The sequence below is a fragment of the Anser anser genome, assembly GCF_964211835.1.
Source record: "Anser anser genome assembly, chromosome: 3".
NCBI lineage: Eukaryota > Metazoa > Chordata > Aves > Anseriformes > Anatidae > Anser > Anser anser.
The window spans coordinates 37,736,135-37,758,022 of record NC_139722.1 but is presented as its reverse complement, the minus strand read 5'-3'; the positions used below and the strand labels follow the sequence as shown (position 1 = coordinate 37,758,022).

General features: G+C 39.0%; 1 protein-coding gene across 3 annotated transcripts in view; it reads left to right on the top strand.

The window, feature by feature from the left end:
- The window catches only part of UBE3D (ubiquitin protein ligase E3D), an 82,292-nt gene that overhangs the window by 18,392 nt on the left and 42,012 nt on the right, over positions 1-21,888 (top strand). For 2 of the 3 annotated variants that reach the window (XR_014581308.1, XM_083828289.1), the window contains exon 8: positions 2,747-2,916. Coding sequence is in view for 2 of the 3 variants with exons in the window: in XM_083828289.1 (XP_083684415.1) it covers positions 2,747-2,916 (170 nt within the window). In the remaining variant the exon portion in view is untranslated. Of the gene's footprint in view, positions 1-2,746; positions 2,917-9,553; positions 20,032-21,888 lie in introns of those variants that run through there. The other variant, XM_083828288.1, reaches the window with a different exon arrangement.

The following is a 21,888-nucleotide window of genomic DNA, read 5'->3' as shown; positions in this document are numbered from 1 at the left end:
TCCACCCCTCCTTCTTTCCCCCAGCTTTTGCTGCTGAGCATGACACCACCAGGTGTGGGCCATCCCTTTGGCCAGCCTGGGCCAGCTGCCCTGGCTGTGTCCTCTCCCAGCTCCTGGTGCACCCACAGCCTCCTCGCTGGCAGGGCAGCACAAGGAGCAGGAAAGGCCTTGGCTCTGTGCAAGCACTGCTGTGCAGCAATTAAAACATCGGTGTGTTATCAGCATTATTCTCATCCTAAATCCAAAACACAGCACCATAACAGGTACTCTGTCCCAGCCAAAAATCAGGACACACAGAAATAACGACGTTTTCTACTCAGAAAAATACAAAAAACTTAACTTTTGGCTTTGTAATATATATCTCATTTTTCTTGCTCCAGTTTTTCTTATCTGTAATCACTACGAGTTCATCAAATTTTCTAGCATCTTTCACAAATACATTCTTAGGTCAGCAAGAACTACTAATGTAGTCACTACATTGCATTGCAAAGTGAAGTGCAAAAAATAGTTGCCAATTATACTTGATGTTCTAATGCTGTTAAACTTGGTTAAGCTTTATAATTACCTGATAACAGATAAATTCCTCAAACTTCTAAGATGGATGGAAATTTGAGTCTGGAATTACTTTAATAGTAAACACTTGGTATAACCAGAGACTTTTTCTTTTAACCACGTATAGGCACAAAATGGAAAATGTGGTAGAGTTTGGAGTAGCTGAATACTAACTCCTGTCTTTCAGTAATGAATCAAAGTTCGTTTTTGGAGTCGGATTCAGCAGTGAGAGGGAAAGGAGGGGGAAGATAACCCAAGAAAAGAAATGTGTCAAAATAGGAGAGATCTGTCTGTCAGATACAGATTCATGGACCATGTCTTAGAGGGCCTGAGCAGAACAAGTTTGTATTTGCCAAGTCTGGAGAAGGGGTTGTTGAAGCAATCAAGATGTGAGATAATGAGTATCTAAATTACTAATAAAGGACTATTAAACTGCAATTGAGACAAGGACATACTCTGAACAAGTGTTAGAATGCTACTGTCAAAAGTTACATATCAACACTTGTGATACGTGAAGTACTTTCAGGATGACTTCATACATACAAAATCGGATGGCTTGGATACAATTAAATGGATTAATTGCTTTCTCTAAAGCAAGCTACAGAAAGCTACAGCTTTTGACAGCTGTAACTGCATTGTTCCCTAGACTAGTTTTAAAGACAGTCACCTTCTGAAAAGCATCCCAGGGGGCTCCTTCAAAGGAAGCTGTTAACAATTTCAAAATAAAGGAACTCAGTTTAATTAAAGCTAAGTGAGGTGGTAGTACTGACCCGTGCGTGTAGGACACTCCTGTTTCATCTACATTTTTTCCAACACGTCTTCAACACTCAGCTTAAAGCACTGTGTGTAATGGCCCTAGCTAGTGGGGTATATAGGTTCAGGCTATGAATGTGTTCTGTGAATTATCAGAACAAAATCAAAACAGCCACTCACTAAGCTAAGTGCAGTTGCTTGTCATCATTCGTGTGCATATGCTCTAAGTGGTTATCCCCTCCAAAACTTCTTTATCTCTACATCTCTTTCCTTGTTCATGGAGCTTTCACTGTGATGTGCTGAGCCTTGGGCTCTGGTAAACTGTGACATATGTGACATATACTGTGTGTCCTGTTAACAGTGGCTTTCTCCCTTCACAGGGGATGTCGTATGTCTGCTACCTGGCATCATGCAACTTGTTTTACTTGAAGTTGATTAGGTCATGAGAAACAAAAGATTACAGTCTAGTGAGCAGCACTGTGTAAAATCTGTTTTATGTGATAAATATTTCATACGCAAGCATTTTATACTGGCTCAGGACTTGTAAAAAATAATTTGCATTGGTAACTCAGATCACTTCACTACTCTGGGCTACGAATAAAGGAGAAGCCTGACTTTTTTGTACAGTGTTTAGCATCAGAGCCCTGAATCCAGCTTAGAACACTAATACACAATCACAAAGATGTTAGATAAAATCAGTAAAGTGATGCAAATAGTTCAGATTTCTCAAAATTCTCCCCAGTAAATTTCCCATGAACTGCTGTGAACAAGTACTGTTGAAGAACACCAATCCCCTGAGCAGTCGCCATCCCTGGAGGTCTTTAAAAGACGTTTAGTTGTAAAGCTTAGTGGAGGTTTAGTGGAGGACTTGTTAGTGTTAGGTCAGAGGTTGGACTAGGTGATCTTGGAGGTCTCTTCCAACCTAGATGATTCTGTGATATTTAATTAAATTTTATTTTCCAGGTAAGGCTCTGTTACAGCCTTCTGTGCATCCTAGCTTTACTTTTAGACCACATTAATTGCTATCTTTTTCCTTGCATGTCTTAGCTCTACCTGGTCATAACTATGTTTTCTAAAAATCCTTACTTTTTGGCACTTCCAGTGGGCAGCCTTTCAGTTTCCTGTCTTTAGCATTCAGTCATTCAACGCCATATGCTCTACTAATTCCTTAAAATAAATAAATAAGTCTTATTAGTGACTGTGGTGTATCAGGCATCAGGTTTATTTTATTAACTCCTGTTTTTCTCCTCCAGAGGCTGAGCAGACTGTGATAAGTAATAGTGAAAGTAAAATGTCAGTTTGTTTGTTAACACTTTCGTAGGAACTGTCAGAATGTGGCTTTCGTATCAGCTCTTTGTGACATCAGATTTAGGATCAGAGTAAAGGAAGAAATTGAAATTGATGTCATCCTCAGTAAAATAAATTATTTCTTCACTTATAGATATGGCTTTTAAATTCTGACACATTGCTGGTGGAGTCTTTAGGAAGTTCCTCTTCCCACAATGTTTTTACGCTGTTTGGAGATATTTTCATGCCTAACTCTGGACCAGTGGGGACCTGGAATGCTGTCAAAGTTCTTTACCAGCCATGCATTAAGAGCAGGAATAAAGAGTAAGTATAGCCTGTTCTGGCCTCAGGTTCTGATCTTTGTTTTGTCTTGCTTTTTAGGTGAGCAATATTTTTTGAAGTTCTTTGGACAATCCATTAATCACACAGGTGTACATACCTTTTGAACTCATACATTTATTTATTTTTTTAAACAAAATGCCAGAGAAATAACATTTAGCCAAAGAGAATCTGCTGGTTAAATTTTGGAGCAAAAATTTTAACACACAGGCAAAAGAGTTATGTTGTACTTGCAGGCATATTGATAACTTGGGAGATGACAGAAATAGAAGTTGTTTCCCTCACACAGGAGAGTAATGTGCTTTTTTATTTATTCGTTTTCCCCATATTAACTCACGGTATACTTTAGAGCTTGGTCTATTGACAAAATATTTGCAAACCTGCTCCGTTCTTAATATTTCTCATGATTAAACTCTTCAATTCATGTTAACTTTTTTTCTTGCTTGCTTATAAGTAAGCCTAAGAACATCAGGTTCACTGTTCATAATGTCATCTTTTTGTGGTAACTGCTCCGGTTAAGTATTTCAAAAGGCAGAAGAAATCTGCAGACATCCATACAAGTTTGTGTACAAGTTGTTATGAACTCTGCTAATTCATCCTTTTACCTAAGATCATGTGCTGAAACAGGAACCCTCTTGTTTAGTGCTGTAGCACACTTTGAACCACAGGTGGTAGCCCAGGGTGCTTTATGGAGGACAGAATAATTTGGGTAGTTTTCAGTGGTGTAACCAATGCATGTAGGTTTAAAATAAAACTTAAAAAAAAAAAAAATATTTATCTGGTTAGATTTGGTCTATTTCAGTATTGCAATTGCCTGTAGATTTTAGATCACAGAATGACAGGATGGTTGAGGTCGGCAGGGACCTCTGGAGGTCATCTGGTCAAGCCCCCTGCTCAAGCAGGACCCACAGAGCACGTTGCCTAGAGCAGATGACTAGGTAACTACTTCAAGTTTCCTCTGTGGAAAACAGTTCTTCTTTCCAAGATAGCTTTCTCAGCTTACACTGACTGCCTAGAGAAGTTGAACTTCACTTTTAGTGTAACTGTCTAAGGTTAAGAGTTACTGGGAATGAAGAAAATATGCCTTTTGAATCTGAACACGGTAAATAAGTGTATCTAAATTAAATAGTGTGATTAAAACTGCTGTTTTATTTCCTGTAATGTTATCTCAAAAGGATATATTTAACTGCCACGTTAGATGTGGGTATGCAGCTGAACGGCACTGGTTCATAAGAATTAGCAGCAATATATTTTCATTTGTACAGTATTGATTTTAGTGTCTGCAGATTTAATTAAACATTTTTTGTATGATATGTTGCTGTTGTGGTACTGATGTGTAAACTGAAGCATAAAACTAAATAAATATTTAAAATACATGGTGGATGAGGATTTTTATGTGATTCAAATATATTAGAGGCTTAGGTGGACCAATTACTTTTTAAAAAAAAAACTTAGACCTGCTCACAGTTGAAAATGAGGGAAGGGTTAGTTTTATTGACTTTTTTTTTTTCCTGTGAGGTGATCACAGCTCCTAGTTCTGCTGTTACAGAAATAAAGGATTTGGGCAGAAGAGCAAAAATATTCAAACCCTCATTTCCTTTTTATTGTTTGTTTTAAAACTGATATGATGTGCATCTTTAGTCTCCTCTAATTCTCCAGAAGAACTCTTACACATATATGTTGTGGGGACAGGAGAGCTGGTTGTTCTGGTTTGGTATTGGTTGATGTACGACTTTGTATTTTTTCCTTCTGAGGTGCAGAAACCAAAGTTATTGTTGATTTACTGTTGTTTTCCCACTATTGTTTTTCTAGTAAAGCACAATGAAAAGGACATAAATGCTTGATTCTGATTCCACTAACTCATTTATCAGTTGACTTGGAGTAGTGCCTGTATGTGCAATGAGGCTGAGGTCTTTCCGTATCGAACAGTAATGTAAACACATCAGAAGAAAAAGATGCCAAGCAACAGTGCAACCTACTTAATGCAATGTGTTTGCGTTTAGTTCTCAAGTACTTATTTCAAGAATTCTGAACAAAATGTCTGATTTCTTGAATAGTGTGAGTTTCAAATGTGTTTTACATACCATATTCCAACACTTTGAGTTGCTTGTTTCTGCATACACACATACCTTGGAAATACTGCCAAGGTTTTGGAGCCTATAGTCTGCTCTAAGGGACTAACTACATCATCATTCTGAGCTTTGTGTAGTCTGTGAATGAAAGAATCATCTCCAGAATAGTGACTGAGATATAAAACAGAACAGGACTAGGGACACTTGTGGAGCCTTGGGAATTAATTATTAACAGCTTTGCTCCGGGTACTTTTTTCCAACCAGCTCGGTATGTTAGATTGTGTCACTTAAGGACATTCAGCAGCTCGTAAGGCAGTGCGAAGTCAAGACGTGGTTAGGTATATCCAGACACGCTATTTATAGTGTGGCTCTTGGCATTTCTCCTTGCAGAGCCCTATTTCACTGATCTTTGAGGGTTGCCTTTGAAGTGCTGTATTGATGCAGCCTTTGCATCTTACTTCTTCAGCTATTAAACAGCTCTAGAAACACACATGTCCTATGTGTGGTAGCATGAGTCCTGGGTAGGTCTGCCTGCAGTTAGGCTCACGGCCGTTATGGGATCTTTATGAGCAGTCCTGCAACAAATGAGTTGGAACTATATGCAGAGGAATAGTATGCTGTCATTCCTTGGTGAAGGATGCCCCATGCATTTTCCGCTCTGTTCTTACTGGGATATTTATTGGTGCCTGCCACTCTTCTCTCAGCAAGGCTCCTTTTCTCCACCTACAAATCTGCTGTGCAGACAGGAGAGGTCTTCCTTTCAAGTAACAGGTTCTCGGCAAATAGCATGTTATACAAAAAACTTTGACTGCTGGGAGAGATAATGTTAAATACTGCTGAAGTGCGAGTGTTGTAAAAATGCATGAAGAAAATTGAAAATAAGGTCACATAGCAATTTGACTATAAGTTCATCTCAGAAAATATTTGTGAAGGTACAGTTAGAGGAAATCATACTTCGCCCTTCACAGTAGCGTGCTAAGCAAAGCTTTGTTTGTCAAAAAATATCGATAGCTTTTTATTTCTCGTATGCATCTAGAGTCTCTCTCAATGGTTTACAGCTTTTTGCAGGAGGCTTCTCCTAGGTAAGAATTCGCTGCTTATCATTTGAGATAATGAAAGCTGAAAAGCAACTTCCAGAAATTGTTCGTGTGTTTTTTATTAGTTGTAAAGGGATAGATTAAACTAGAAAAAAATGAGTTTGTGGCTCAAAACATGATGTTTTTGGAGTTCCAGTGCTTTTATTAGAGTTCTATGATTACATCAGAGTCTGTGTACAGTGGGAGGTTTATGAAGCTCAGTTACTGATGGATTGCAGAATGTCAAGTTGTCCCAAGAACAGCTTTCACTCTGTATATGATTCTACAGTAATTCACCTCTCATAAAAGTTTCAAGCTGTCCTAAAATTGTCTGAAATTTCTTTAATGCTATAGTATATCACTGATTCTTGTATGCCTGCAATGGAATGCCTTTTCCTAGTATTTCAGTATCTCTTGCTTGTAGAAAGTATACAGGGAGCACACAGACCGAGAGTTGACTGACTGAGGAGCGACCAACCTTCCACTGTTCTGTGGTTTCCTTACAGTGAGTTTTGTAGTTTAAGAAGCTTGTTGTGCTATCTCTGGAATGATTAAATGAGTGGGTGTGACTGTAAATGGACTGTAAGGATCTGTTTTATTTCAGATAATCTTTATTTATTTATTTTTCTCCTGTCCCTTCATGGATTCTTTTGTGTTATCGAGAAAATTGACACCACATATGGGCTGGTTTGCCCTAAAAAAAAGCTGACCGGAGCAGATGGGCAAAGCTTTTTGAAAGGCACAGTCTGATGCCAGTCAAAGGATTTGGGGCAGGCAGGAAAGAAAAATACTTTTGCAGATTGAGAGAGACATGGGGAAGCCCACTGAACATCAAATGCTTTTTTTTTTTTTTTTAAGTCTAGGGATTGCTCTTGAGAAGAACTGTTCTTCAGTACTGGTAACATCCTTTCCAACCTCTAGAAAAAGAGGTATGCAACTTTTTAAGTATAGCTTTCAGGAGAAACATCCAGACTCGTTTGTTGAAACTAGACCTGCCACATACAACATCCTTTTATGGTTGTTACTGAAGAACTTCATTCTTGATCCTAAACATAGCTATATCTTTCCAACTCTCTGGAGCTGTCATATTTTTGGTATCTAATCTTTCTAATTATAAATAGTCTTACAAGTACTAACTGAATTACAGAAAAAATGTTGGAATGAAACCTTTGTCTACCAGAGGACGTCTCTGGGATTTTTGCTCAATTTTTGTTCATGTTATCATTGCATTTGGGCTTGTTGCTTAAGGTGCCTTTCTGCTCAGCTTTTGAAATTTAGCACTGAAGTCAAAGGAGGTAGGGCTCTGACTTAAAAAAATAAATAAATAAATCCAATCCTAATTCAGCTATGTTTTTTTTTTGCCCTGTATAGAATTAAAAATGCTTATGTGTCTACTCTTCTTGAAAGGTACTGCTGTCGTACTGTGCATTAGAAGTGTTAAATACTATATACACAGTAACTGGTAATGTACAACTAAGAAATTGAATGCAGCTACAACTGCTGATTTACTTCTTGGGTTCTCATTTTTTAGAGAAAAAGATAAATATGCTGTCAAGATTTCCGATCACATTTAATATGCTTTTGAAATCAGGATTTTTCATTCTGTAATATGATAAAGCAAAAATGCAATTCAGTCTTATGCATCATCTTCCTTATTATTCATATTTATTAGTGAAACACTGATTAGAAAGCACAACTTCGGTGTTTCTCATGTCTCTGTCGTTTGTATTACAGTTGCTCAGATCTTCTGGTAATATCAGAATTTGTGTGAGAGAAACGATGAATTGGATTGGAAAAAAATGTGAATTAAAAGCAGCAAGACTGTCTAAAACTAATTTAAAATTTATAGTCTGAAACAGTCGGGTAGTTTATTCAGCTTTTATAGGAATGTAAGAATATAAGAAATTCCGTGCTGGGCCAAATCAGCACCCATCTAACCCAATATCCTCTCACTGAGATCAAGAGGTGTTATTTACAGGAGCACGTGAACTGTCTTTCAATACTCAGTTTTTGTAGTTGTTTCATTACAGATGTTAAGAGGATACAGTCCTGCCTATTTCCTCTAGTGTCTGCTCAAGCATCTTTTGACCATCTTCTGTGTAAACACTTCTTGACCTTACTGGTGCTGTCTGTCTGCACAGCCTTTTAAAACAGCAAGTTCCTCAAGTTCAATACAGGTGTAAAATACTCTTTCAATCTGTTTTAAACTGATCTGCTGCTGTTTTAAGTAAGTTGCTTCTAGATCTAGTACTGGGGGATTTGGTGAACAAAATTCTGCATTCATACTGGCAGAATAGACATGGAGAACCTAAACTTTATCCTGGTACTACATCATGCAGTGTTCTTGATAATTATATTTAGGTTTACTGTCCAGTTTGCTCAAGGGACAGCAATGTCATATTTATGCAAGTCCTACTATAAGGCAGGTATCTCTCTATTATATTAATTTTGCTTTAACACTGCTTTTTTGGAAGCCAGATAGCCTAAATGTTATAGTGATGATACATTGAGGATACTGTTGTAGGTTGAACTGTAGCAGCTTTTCACTTAGGTGCTTAGAATTTGCTTCTGATAGACTTATAAAGACTGTTGAGTTTACTTGGAAACTGTAGATATTCAACTCCTATGATGCCTTTTAAATGACAGGATCTATTCGAGCAGGAAGGAATCCTATAATTAGCAAAGAGTGGGGAAAAAAAAAGGCAACTTAAAGTCTTTTGGGCAGATTGCTGACAAGAACTGCTTAAACCTCAAAACTTGGTTTTCTGAACTCTAGAGCCTTGAGCTGTTTTAAATTAATTAGCATTTGTTGTCTCTATTGTATTTCTCCATGACAAGCTGTGTAAACTAACAATACTTAGATTAATGAAATGATTTAGGCTGCTAATTTTACTTGCAATACTTTATATATCAGTAAGGCACAAGCAAATTGGGAGCATATGACTCGAGACCATGGAAGGCTAATTTGTGAAGTTGTTGAGGATATTTCCGTTTGTTTGCTGAATGTCTGTGTGCTAACAATAGGATATTGCTGCTGGATGCTTATTTTGAATGCTGTAGCATCAAGGATAAACAGAGCAAGCAATTCTCTTGCTGGGTCCTCTGAACACTGGCCTTAAGCTATAAATGAAATAATTTGTATGACTAATAGGCATAATAATTGATGCCTTTGTGGATATGAATGTGCGAGGCAGGAGGGGAGGAGATCTGGCTGGAAAGGTGGAAGGTATTGTTCCAGGGAATAAAATTGCTGCAGAATTCTAGATTTTCAGACAAATACATTGCTGAATTTCAGTCAAATAATTGCCGAAGGCAGGAGTGTTAGATCTACCCAGAAGTCAGCTGTTGGATAGACTGTGCCCATTTCCCCTCTCTGTGTGGTTAAAAGAGTATTACGTTTGGTCTACATTCTTCTCAGCATGTATGCACTACCAGAATACTTGTTAAGCCTTCAAATTTTTCTTTACCTCACAGTGATCCGAATAGATTTTATGGAGTCATCTGTACTCCTGGAGACAGCAGTACAGCAATCACCGGAGTGCTCCTGTGGATCCTGATTTTGCTGGTTTTCCTGGGGAAAGCAAAATTGTGCAGTGTCTCGTTGAAGACGGCTTTTCTGGGAATGACTCCGGGCATTTATTTGACCTGGATGCCCCTACCTCCAATGCTCCATCTTGGACTTTTAAGCTCATACTGGTCAGTTCAGTCGATATTGATCGAGGCTGCAGTAGCAGAGTTAGTTAGAAGTCGTTTTTTAACCTAAGCACTTTTTTTGTTCCTGGTAGAATTTGATTTTTCTGACCCCCCCCACAATGGTTTTATGTCAATATGGAAATGTTGATGAGGTGTGTCAGGCATTGTAGTTGCACTTTCTTATGAACTTTTTTCCTTTTTTGCTAGCTTCCAAACTGTCCTGTGTTCCCTACAAAGCAATAAGGCTCAGCAATATATTTTATTTCCTCTTCTTTGTCCAGAGTTGATAGTTTATGATGAAAACAATTGCATACAAAACTGCCGAAATGCTTTTTTGTATTTTTACACTATTTTTTTCCCAGATGTTGAACTTCCTCTGGAAGCTGGGGAATATTTTTAATTGGAAAAAAATAAAAAGAATCCACGATCATTTTGACCAGCTGGAATTAGTGCTGGTAGTGTAAAGAATCATCTTCTGAAAACAAGACTGAAACATTGCTCTAAGAAGAGCCTTCAGATGTTTAATGATTCAGTGCACTTTGCATTTAATACCATTAACAAATGAGCTTTATTGGTTGTAGCCATACCTAAAAATCTGTCGTTTGAGACTTCCTGTTTCCAACTATTTGCATATTATTTCTGCAAACTGATGTTCAGCTGTTGTATTTCAAACAGCAGGGGCTGCATGTCATTAATATTATTAAGGCCTCTGAGTTCTGAAGCATTTCGTGATGATTAAGAAAAGCAAATTCTTGTTTGAGTTGAGAGGTTGTTTTATTGGAGATGTTATTTTGTTCTTTCTGAAATTGCTGAAACTCTCACTGGCTTCTGTAAAAGGAAATCAGTTACTGAGAAGCTGTTTTTGCCCCCCAATGTAGAAATTTTGCAGACACTTTTATCACCTCTGCAGCTTTTCTTTATGCGTAGGGCCATTCTATGTAACACAGTTATCCTGGTGGCTTTCTGGTATCACCAATTATTTATGATGCAAGTCTTTACTCAGCAAATTGCTGAAAATAATGTAGCAGTGGGTACCAGATAGCTGTAAATGTTCATTGATTGCCTTCAGAAGAAATTGAAGAGATCATACTGTTATGGTTGATTATGAAGATGTTAAACTGGAGATTGGAAGGTTTCTAATATCTGAGCAGTGAGGTTCCTGCAAAACCTTTCAGTAAGAATAACATTGCCGAGAAACATAAATGCTTTTAAGATGCAGCATGATAAGAAGATGGGGAGAGGCTCTTCGATGGGGAAAAACTCTTCACCAGGGTGTGTGGTGATAGGACAAGGGATATTGGTTTTAAACTAAACGAGGTGAGATTTAGATTAGATCTTAGGAAGAAATTCTTCACTCGGCGTGGTGAGGCACTGGCACAGGTTGACCAGAGAAGCTGTGGATGCCCCATCCCTGGAGGTGCTCAAGGCCAGGCTGGATGGGGCTTTGGGCAACCTGGTCTGGTGGGAGGTGTCCCTGCCCATGCAAAGAGGCTGGAACTGGATGGTCTTAAAGGTCCCTTCCAACCCAAATCATAATTCTATGACAAAATTGCAAAAAGGAATGCTTTGACACAGTTTCTTTTCTTGCAGAGAAATAAATGAGCTTTCTGGCAGGGAGATGCCTTCTAGTTCAGTGCACCGGCTGTGTCACAGACCTACCGAAAGACTTCCCAGTTCACCTTCGCTGTATATTGTTTGCTCTCTCTTCAGGGTGAGAAGTTAGCATGTGTGCTGAGAGCCACACTGGTACCACAGTCTCGATTTGGCTCTTGGTCAACAAGATTGTAGTTATCAAGTGTGGTGTTTTTTTTTTTTAAACCTCTGATGTGTTCTTCTATGTCTGAAGTCCATTCTAATTAACTTTTATTTGCAAAGGATTTGTAGTAGTTTATCTGCAGCTGCCTTTATTTCTGCTGTTGCATCTCCTCTTTGAATGAACTAGCCTACTCAAAGGCGTCTATTTTCACTGTACTGGTGGCTGTGAATCAGTCTTTGCATGCCTTCTTTACTTCCTTTCATCAAATCTGCATTTTCTCTGTCTGTAACATCAACTCCTATTTCAGCACTGACTTAATCATGGAATCACAGAATGGTTTGGGTTGGAAGGGACATTAAAGCCCATCCAGTTCAACCATCCTGCCATGGGACACCTCCCACCAGACCAGGTTGCCCAAAGCCCCATCCAGCCTGGCCTTGAACACCTCCAGGGCCTCACCACCCTCACAGTGAAGAATTTCTTCTAAAACGTTGACTTGATTAATTAAAATTCAACCTTAAATTAAATTTTGACTTAACCTAGATTTAATCTTCCATTTAAATCCCCTCTTTTTCTTTTTGACTTCCAGTGCTACTCTTGCCCATGTCCAGAACCCAGCTGCTGTGCTCTATGCCTTCCTTTTCTGTTCCTCATGCTTCTAAGCTGAGACTAGATTTGTTTGCTCACGATCCATAAAATTTTAAGAAAGTTCACAAAAAATAAAGAGCCAAAATCATCTGTTTTCACGTATCTGGCTGTGTCAAGGTATGTGTGTGTGCCCACTGTAGCTCCCACGGTGGTACCTCAGAAGGGCAGCAGATGGCTTGTGCGATTCCCCCAGCTCTGCTCCGTGCCTGTGGCAGGACTCTGTGGACAGCCACGTAAGTGCTGCAGAGGGCTCCATGAACTTAAGTATGGATTATACAGACACTGATAAATCTCTGTCATAATGCAAGGTGAAAGCTTCTGACTAGTTGAAAGGGAAAACCTGGGAATTAGCTCAGAGGGTAGGAAGTTTAAAAATTAGGGACAGTTTTGTGAAGAGTTTTGTGAAGCATTGGAGGTTATTTATGGAGGAGTACTTCCACTCCCAGAGGAAAGTTGGCTGTTGTGTGAAGACATGTTGGCTGAGGACAGGGAAAAGGGGCTAGGGGAAAGTTGTGCTCTCTAGATTTGCAGTTAGTTTTAAAGACCATTTTTAGGAAAGGAAGTTGTGTGCTTTACTGCTGGTTTAATTTATTTGTTTAGTATTTAATTGCTATTTAAATTTGACCTGTAGCTACACCTGATATTTTAATGCCAGTGTTGTGCCCTACCCTGCATAGAGCAGGCATCTGTACAAATTCTGCTACAATCACATCAGTGAATAAGGAAAATGATAAAAGTAAACCGTTCCAGGGAAATTACACTTTGAGTCGTAAAGGGGAAGAATGGCATATGCGAAATATTAACTTTAGTAATTAAGCTTTTGTTTGGCAATGGTGTGGATTGAATGAGTGGAAACAGTACTTTGTGATGTTCGTGAATTCTCAGGATCAACTGATTCTGTGATTTGTGATGTTCCTTACTTGGCTGCACGTTATTGTAATTATGTTGTGAAATACTGAATTTGCTTCTCTTATGAAGTCAGTACAGTGCAGAAAAAAAAATTGAATAACTTTAAAGCAGCATGCTGAGAGCTTTTTGTGAACAGTGATTACAACTTTTATTTGTACAGCAAGATAACTTCTCCCTTTGGATTCAGGCATAATGTTCTGGAGTGTCTGGTATTTGTATATACTTCAATATGGAATATAAGCAGCACTGTGAAAATGATTTAGTTTTACCCGAAGGTTTAAAAATCAGAGCCCAGAAAATATTTTTATCTTTATATTGTTCTGAAAATCCATTTCAGCTTCAGAAATGGCCTCCTGCTTGGTATAATAGGTCTTAAAAAGGGTATTAAGGTTTATGGAGCATATGCAAATCTTCGTGTGGCACAGTTAGTATGAATAACCTGCATGAGAACATTAAGCAAAGAGCTTTAATGCTGTGCCTGTGCAACCCAGGGTTTTAGGTACAGGGCAAGAACAATGCTATGCTATCACTGATTATACAAAGCTTTGTTCATTCAGTTTGATTTTATTTCTTTTTTTTTTAAATAACTTCTTTGCCACCTGCCTGGTTGATAATTCTCAGTAAGTGTTACTCTTTGTTGCTAGTCTCGAGCCCTGATCACACGCCTGAAATCAGTGCCATTGGGGTAGGACACTGAAGACTCCCTCTGTGTGCTACTAGGGGCTGGCGTTTGCTCACGGGGTTTGCTGCCTGCCCAGCGTTCACACCACATTGCTGCTCTTCTCCTTCACTGACTCGATGAGGAACTTTGACTGTCCCACTTAAACCAATCCTGCTTTTCAGTCACAGTCTTGGGTTGGCTGCTGAGGTTGCTGTACCAGCTGTTCGCCCGGCCTTTGCAGCACGGATGTCTGAGCCACCTGACAGCCAAGTCCTCAACTGCTGCAGTTTAGAGCATATGGTTGAAAGTAAATTGTTGCCAATTTTGGGTTGCTTAAAGACGCTGCACTGTGAACCATGTCAATTTAGGAAATGAGTGATGAGCGGTTCAGACATCCAGGCAGGGTGACCAGCTGGGGACCATCTCCATCAGCTCTCCTATCCCTGCTCATCAGTCAGGTCACTGGTTACCCAAAACTGAGTGACACAAATACCTCCCGGTGCACACAATGCACAGAACCAACAAGTTACCAGCTTTACAGCATTTAAACTTTGGTTCTGCATGTTTTGGTTCTGCATGGTTTCGAAAAACAGTAATTTTTTAAACCATTAATCATTATTTAATAAACCCGTGCTGATTTATCATAATTACATCTATAAATCCATTTCTAATGGCTGTACACATGCATTTCAACAGTCCCTTCCCTAAGGCCACATTAGTCAGCGTGAGCTTAGGCTGATACATAGACTTTTTTTTCCCCAAACTCATAAGGAAGTGTAAAAATTTTATGATGTTGCCTTAACAAGGCCCACTGGGATTTGGGATTATTTATCTAAGCCCTTATTAAAGACAAAAACTTTTCTATGGTTAGCCATGCAAAGCAAAGGTGCACTGGATTGTCTGAAAAGAACTTTAAAAATGAGAATTTGATAAAGGTAGAGCTGAAATCATGGGCAGAAGCATGAACTCACTTTCCTGTGTCCTTTTTCCCCAAAGCTGAAGTTACTATTAACCATCAGTATAAACAGAAAAATGTAGTGACAGCACTTCTTGAATTCTAAGGCCACTTCACTATAGTAGGACCAGCAGTGGAAAACTTTTGTCATTGTTAGAAGGAATCTATTTGCGACACTGAAGAAACCAGAAGGTGAAAAAGATCTGCCTTATGCCGTAACAAGAGGATTAATTCTCTGTACAATTAATGTGATTTCTTAACCTTATCCTTCAGCTCTCAAGTCTCTACTCTGTGTCTGTGAGTTAATTTTTACTCATGTATGCCTCTGTTGGGACCTCAGTTTCGCGTCCCTACTGCCTTCTCCTAGGAAGCTATAGAAGAAGAATTAAATGGAATATATTTCATGAGATACTTTATGTTCAACTCCCTCTTGTTTTCTTGCAGCAATTAGAAAATGATAGAATTTCTAAGGGCTTGGAAATGACAAATCTGATGTAAAATTAGACTGTTGAATTAAATTAAAAAAAAAAATGAGCCTAGTATTTTTTTATGAAAAAGATTTTACAAGAGGCCATAGTGTGGTTGGTAAAAAGTTATGTTACACACTTCTGAATCAGCAGAGTTGCTTTATTTTTTCATTTCTTTTGTGAAATCTGAGAAATCTGTGTGTTGAGAAATTTTGCACTCCAATCATAAACATTATGTCAAGAAATTAGTCATTCCTCCTTTGTTCAGAGTTTTGCACTGACAAATGCCTACACGATTTCATTCAGTCTTCCCTTGGGTAAATTTCTGCAGTTTTTGTTCTCAGTGTTTGCTCTTTTGCATTAAGCTTTAATTCTGACTTCTATTACCAAACCTGTAACACTCCTTCTCTGAGTTGAGAGTTAATATGTGACTTCTGTTCATACAGAGGCACTACTGAAGCATCAGACACAACGTTGTTGTAATGTCATGAAACTGAGTTCACCACTTCTGCAGGCATGTTCATATCCTTTTCATGAATATTTCAAGGATGAACTGTCTGGAATTACTTTGCATTTACTGTGGGGTAAGCACGTTCATGTCAGCAGTTGCAGTGAAGTAGCTGTTAACAGCAGCCTTGGTTTTCCTACAGCATTGCTGTGCACTTCTACCCTTCAGGATGTCAGATACCTGGGGAGGCTTGCCTCTGTTTGCCCAGCCTAGGGCCATGGCCCTTATTTTCTACATGCCTAAAATAAACATTGGAAGTTTTCTTTTTACTTAAAAAAAAAAAAAAAAGCTCTGGAAGCTCAGGGTTGGAGTATTCTGTTTGATGCACGCTGGCTTTTCAGGTCAGTGGTGCTGCAGCTTGCACCAAGGAGCAGAGTGGCGCAGCGGAAGCGTGCTGGGCCCATAACCCAGAGGTCGATGGATCGAAACCATCCTCTGCTAGCAGCATTTTCTTCCCCTCTGCTCAGCCCTGCTGAGGCCACACCTGGGGCCTTGTGTCCAGTGCTGGGCTCCCCAGTACCAGGGGGACACGGAGCTACTGGAGTGAGTCCAGAGGAGGGCTACGAAGATGATGAGAGGCCTGGAGCACCTGTCGTACGAGGACAGGCTGAGAGAGCCGGGCCTGTTTAGCCTGGAAAAGAGAAGGCTGAGGGGAGACCTCACCAATGTGTATAAATATCTGAGGGGAGGGTGTCGAGAGAATGGAGCCGGTCTCTTTTCAGTTGTGCCCAGCGACAGGACGAGAGGCAGTGGGCACAAACTGAAGCACAGGAGGTTCTGGCTGAACATGAGGGGGCACTTCTGTACTGTGAGGGTGACAGAGCGCTGGGACAGGCAGCCCAGAGAGGTTGTGGAGTCTCCTTCTCTGGAGATTTTCAAACCCCGCCTGGATGCCATCCTGCGCAACGTGCTCTAGGTGATCCTGCTCGGCAGGGGGTTGGACTAGTCTGGCTTTGAGCGGTAGGTCAATAGCACGTTGCTCTGCGTCATCTGCATCCATCCCCAGCACAGCAGACTACAATTATGCAACACATTAGGTAAATACCAAGCCATCTGTCCTAATTTAGAGTAAAGTGTATCCCAGGAAGGTATCAAGAAGTGCTAAAAATAAATAAAAGTATTTCAAGGGATGGACAAAGTTAGTCCTTCATGCTGTGCTGTAGGCATATCTTTGACTTCAACCAAGAAAAAAACTGCAGTCTACAGTCATGATAGAACTGTTGCTAATTTGAGATGGTGATGACCATCAGCAGTGCCATCCTCCAGTATGATGCATTGGTCATCAGCAGCGATGTGGCCAAAGCAATCTGTATTTTTATTGTTTCCAGCAAAATTATTTGAATTCTCTCCACCTGGGATGCAGTAAGGATGCAGTAAGACATTCTAAAACCGCAGTTTAAAGCCTTAACAGCCATTAAACTGAAGCAGCACTTTCTAAAGCATTGGCCATGCAGTTTTTACGAGAGTAATTTATTTTTCCTTTTGGTGGGACTACATTGCTTTGCTGCAGTTACATTGTACGTTGGAGCTATGCCAACAATTCTTCATGATATGTATCTTCAAGAGCAGTCACAACAGACTTTAGCCAACACCCAGCAAGAGCTAAGCTCCTGTGCTTTCTTGGTTTTGTACAAGAACTCCTTAATTAAGCAAAGTTGCTTCTTTGAAGAGCAGTGAGTTCTGCTTTTGCACCCAGCTAAGCAAAAATGACGTAAAGAATTTTAAAAGGCAGTTTAAGGGAAATATATTGTGAATACATTGAATTGCCTTCCATGTTTTCTTACTATTGATATTGTATTTATAGGATATAAAGCTATTAGAGAGTGTCCAAAGGAGGGCTACAAGATGGTGAGGGGTCTGGAGGGCAAGAGATATGAGGAGCAGCTGAGGTCCCTTGGTTTGTTCAGCCCAGAGCAGAGCAGGCTGAGGGGAGGCCTCATGGCGGCCTGCAGCTCCCTCACGAGGGGAGCGGAGGGGCAGGCGCTGAGCTCTGCTCTCTGGGGACAGCGACAGGACCCGAGGGAACGGCATGGAGCTGGGACAGGGGAGGGTCAGGCTGGGGGTTAGGGAAAGGTTCTGCACCCAGAGGGCGGTCGGGCACTGGGACAGGCTCCCCAGGGCAGTGGTCACAGCACCGAGCCTGCTTTAGTTTTAAGAAGCATTTGGACAACACTTTCAGACATGTGGTCTGATTTTTGGGTGGTCCTATGTGGGGTGAGGGGTTGGACTTTTGATGGTCCTTTGGGTCCTTTCCAGCTTGAAATTATTCTAGTCTATGTACATTTGAGCATCACAAGCCCAGCAGGAGCTTTGTTTTCTCTGTGAGCTTGTATTCCTTACAGTCAGATGCTCTGATGAAAATTATAACTGATGAAATTTTATTTTTGCAGCTTGCTGCTTTTACAGCTTAAACTTCTGCCACAAAGCCTTGATCTTGCAGATAAATGAAGAAAGAATTTCCCTCCCCATATGCAGCTACTGTTATGGGGTGGCTCTATGGTTCTAGATGCTGCTGCTATGCCTTTTATAGACTGTGGTTTTGCTGGTAGGATGTGTCATGGGAAGTACCTGGCTGGCTTGGGATTTTATCTCCAAGGTCAGTTCCCGCAAATTAAATTTTCTCTTCATTCTATGATCAGCCTATTTTTGCTTACCTGGTACTGAAACTAAATAAAGATGATAATGTCATAGATGTACTCACTGACCATCTGTGCATGGTATGAGTACTGTCATGAATTTTAGATTTAGTATATTTGAAAGTGTTCATGGTCCCACTCATGTAGGTGAAGATAAGTCTGCCTTATACTTTGGTGCTTGATTTAGCTTTTCAGAAATTTGTTTTAGATACCGTGAATCTTCAGCGTAAAGGTTGCAGGATAGGTGAACACCTGTTAATCCTTCCCTGTGATGCTTAAGCTTTATTTCAGTGTTTCTTGCAGCTGAAGTTCTGTTTTGTCTTCTGCAGATACTGTACAATTAGTGTTGTTTTGCAGTGGAATGAAAGTATTTTATGGCTGATAGGTTTTACAACTGAAAAGTAATGCTTTAGAAATCACATAGCAGCCAGCTGGAGGAGGCAAGGCAATGTAAAAAAGCAGTTGGTGCACACCCAAAAACCTTTAATCTGGAGAAGTATGTTGAGCATTACTTGGAAATTACATGCTCCAAGGCGAAGTTACTCCTGGACAGGATTAAAATCTCAAGATTTATTGCCATGAAAAGAGTTGCATTGTGTGGAGATACGTTTCTATGCTTTGAAGGAATAATCTACTTGTAAACAACCATATCTGTGTTGGCACGGTGTGCTAATGCTGTTTTTCTGTTTTCATCCTTTTCCACTTTGAGGGAAAAAAATCTGTGGGCTAAACACAGGACTTATTTGTACTAATAACATTTTTGAATAACTGCACCAAAACCATTGTAGTTACATTTAAGTAAAGAGCTGACAGCTGAGTCTAATAAAAATGTTGGTTGATGTAAACAAAAAGAAAGAGAATTTGACCTGTACAGTGCAAATTGAGGTAGGCAGCTTTTTCTTTTCTCTCTGACTTTCTGTAATTAATTTAAAATAATCAAAGCATGTTGAGAAGTAGTAAAATAATTTAAAATACATAAATAAGTTGAATGTGGTTAAGATTCATATTCAGTTGTCTAATACAAACAAAACCATTTAATCCCTGTCTTTCAATGTACTTTTTAGCCTGGGGTCCTTAATCTATGCTACATATTAGAGTTATAAATGGGAAAACTGCAAGTGTAATATGTTTTAAATCACAGAAGCATTCATTTGATCAAAAAGCATAATTTTACTTAAAAGGCCCTTTGAAATATTACAAGAACATTTGATACTTCTTATGTCAGCTATTTTGAAAGATATTATGGCAACGGGCAGATGGTACTCTGGCGAGGTTAAATTTGAATTTGCATTACAAGCCTTTCTTATTAGTATTAAATAACTTGTCTCTGTCAGATGGCAACACACGGAAAGTTGAAAGAGGACTTAATGTTTTGTAGGATGAGAAGTTTAAAAGCTGTTTTTGTAGTGGATATCTAGCTAACTTCTTTTGAAGCACACGCCAGAAGTACATAGTTGTTCAATTTAAAGTATGCATTGCACAGAAAAAAGAAGAATTGTAATAATGGTTGTATGTGTATACATATGTAATATATACTTTATATTACTTAATATTTATGTACAATTACATAATTATATAATAATATACGACTAATTTATGTGTAGTTACATAATATGTGATGTAAATATCAGTAATTTTATGGTAAGACTATTTTACAGAAGATTATTGAAGACTATTTAGAAATACAGTTTCAAAGTTAAATAAACCTTCATCCTGTCTGTATAGTGATGCATTGGTAAAAAGGTTCTCAACTTAGAGATGGAGCTAGAATACTTCTGTTGTAGGCCTCTGTAGTCGACTGTACTAAACATAAAAAAGCAGCCCCTCATGTTGTGGGTGCCTGGATTACTGCTGTATGTTCTCTTACTCCCTTTGATAAGTTCTACTACTCTTGCTCATCTCCTTGTAAGGACACCAGTGGGTTAAATTTTCATTCTTGCCTTCACTGTCTTTTCAGAGAGATTTAATACCTTTTTAATTTGGAATACCATGCAACTAGTTATCCTGGGGAAAGGTCTCTCAAAAAATCACTTGAATGCTCCCAGCTATTGAACACGAATAATAAACCAAGTTAGAACAAGACTGCAGATGTTTGTTTTAGGAGGAAAACAGTGTCTTGATTCTGTAAAGAATTTTTTTTCCAAAGGATTTTGGTGTAGGTTGCTGTAGGCAGTGTGAAAGCACTGCACTTCTTACTGTTCCATATTATTTAAATTTTGGCAAGAGTTTAGAAGCTAATGAGCATGCATTGATTTTTATGTCATTTTTAGATCATTGCAGGGATAATTATAAGTATAAATAACTTAGCCTCCTGGTATATTAAGTATATAGACACATCATCAACTGTAATTTAGAATTGTTTTTAGATTAAATCATTTTTACAAATAGTTATTTAGTTTTGCAAGTTTGTCCTTTGGTTCAATAAAGTCATCTGTCATTTATATCAGTGCTGCAGCTTGTGGAAAGGGCAACTTTAACAAAATTCAGTGAACCCTGAGAGTTAGTGCTGAGCCTTTGTCAGCTTTTATATTAGATTCTTCAGCATGGCTTTGATTCAGCAAAACACTGAAGCCATGGCTAACTTATAATAATCTCCTTCAAGTGTTTCACAGCATTTGGAGCCCTTAAATGCAAAGCACATTTACTTAGATTGTAAATAAACAAGTGAAATTAACCCGGTGCCTTGGCAATAACATTGAATAGTTCTCTGAGTGTGGGCTTTTTTATTTTCCAGTTTTGATTTCTGTAGACTACTCCAAGTTAATGTATTAATGGAAGTAGCTTGGTAAATCAAAGATGGTGATGCGGCAGCTCTGGAAAGGAAAAAAAGGGCTCGCCTGTTCCTCTTCAAAAGCAGAATGTTTTGTCTGTTGCTGAGACAGTTGCATTTTAAAGTTAATGTCATGCATGGTAGGGGATGATTACTACTGATAAATGGCTTTGCCATTAATGGAAGAAGCAGAAACTCAATTTCTTTTGAAAAAATGCAGTCTAGTAAGAGTTCTTGTCCAGTTTTTCAAAATCTGATAAGACTCCCAATATTTTTTTCATGATTTCTCTTACTTCACTGATATACTGTGAATGTGTGTTTTTTTTTTGTGAGGACACAGGACATTATGGGTGGGTTCCATGACCTACTGATTGGGTTAGTTTGCTAGTACTTAGGGTCAAGGAATTATAAAAATAAAATGTAATTTATTTTTTTTTGGTGTCTTAAACCTTGCTTTTAAGGACGCTATTTTCCCATCTTACTCTGTCTTACATAAACATGGTAGCAACTCATGGGGATCAATTCCTTAATGACCCTTGGAGAAATACCTGATGAATTAAATGTATGTATCTGAAAACATTGTGATCAATTAGTTCTGCTGGAGAAGTAATTGTTTTACCTTTAGTCTTATCTGTAGTCTTATCTGAATACTTGTTTTCAATTTTTGCTCATCTCATGCTTTCAGAATTAGTTGAATTAGGTGATCACGACCAGTCACCATGGGCTTAAAAAAGGCAGGTTCTGCTTGACTAACCTGATCTCCTTCTATGACAAGGTGAAGTGCTTAGTGGATGAGGGAGAGGCTA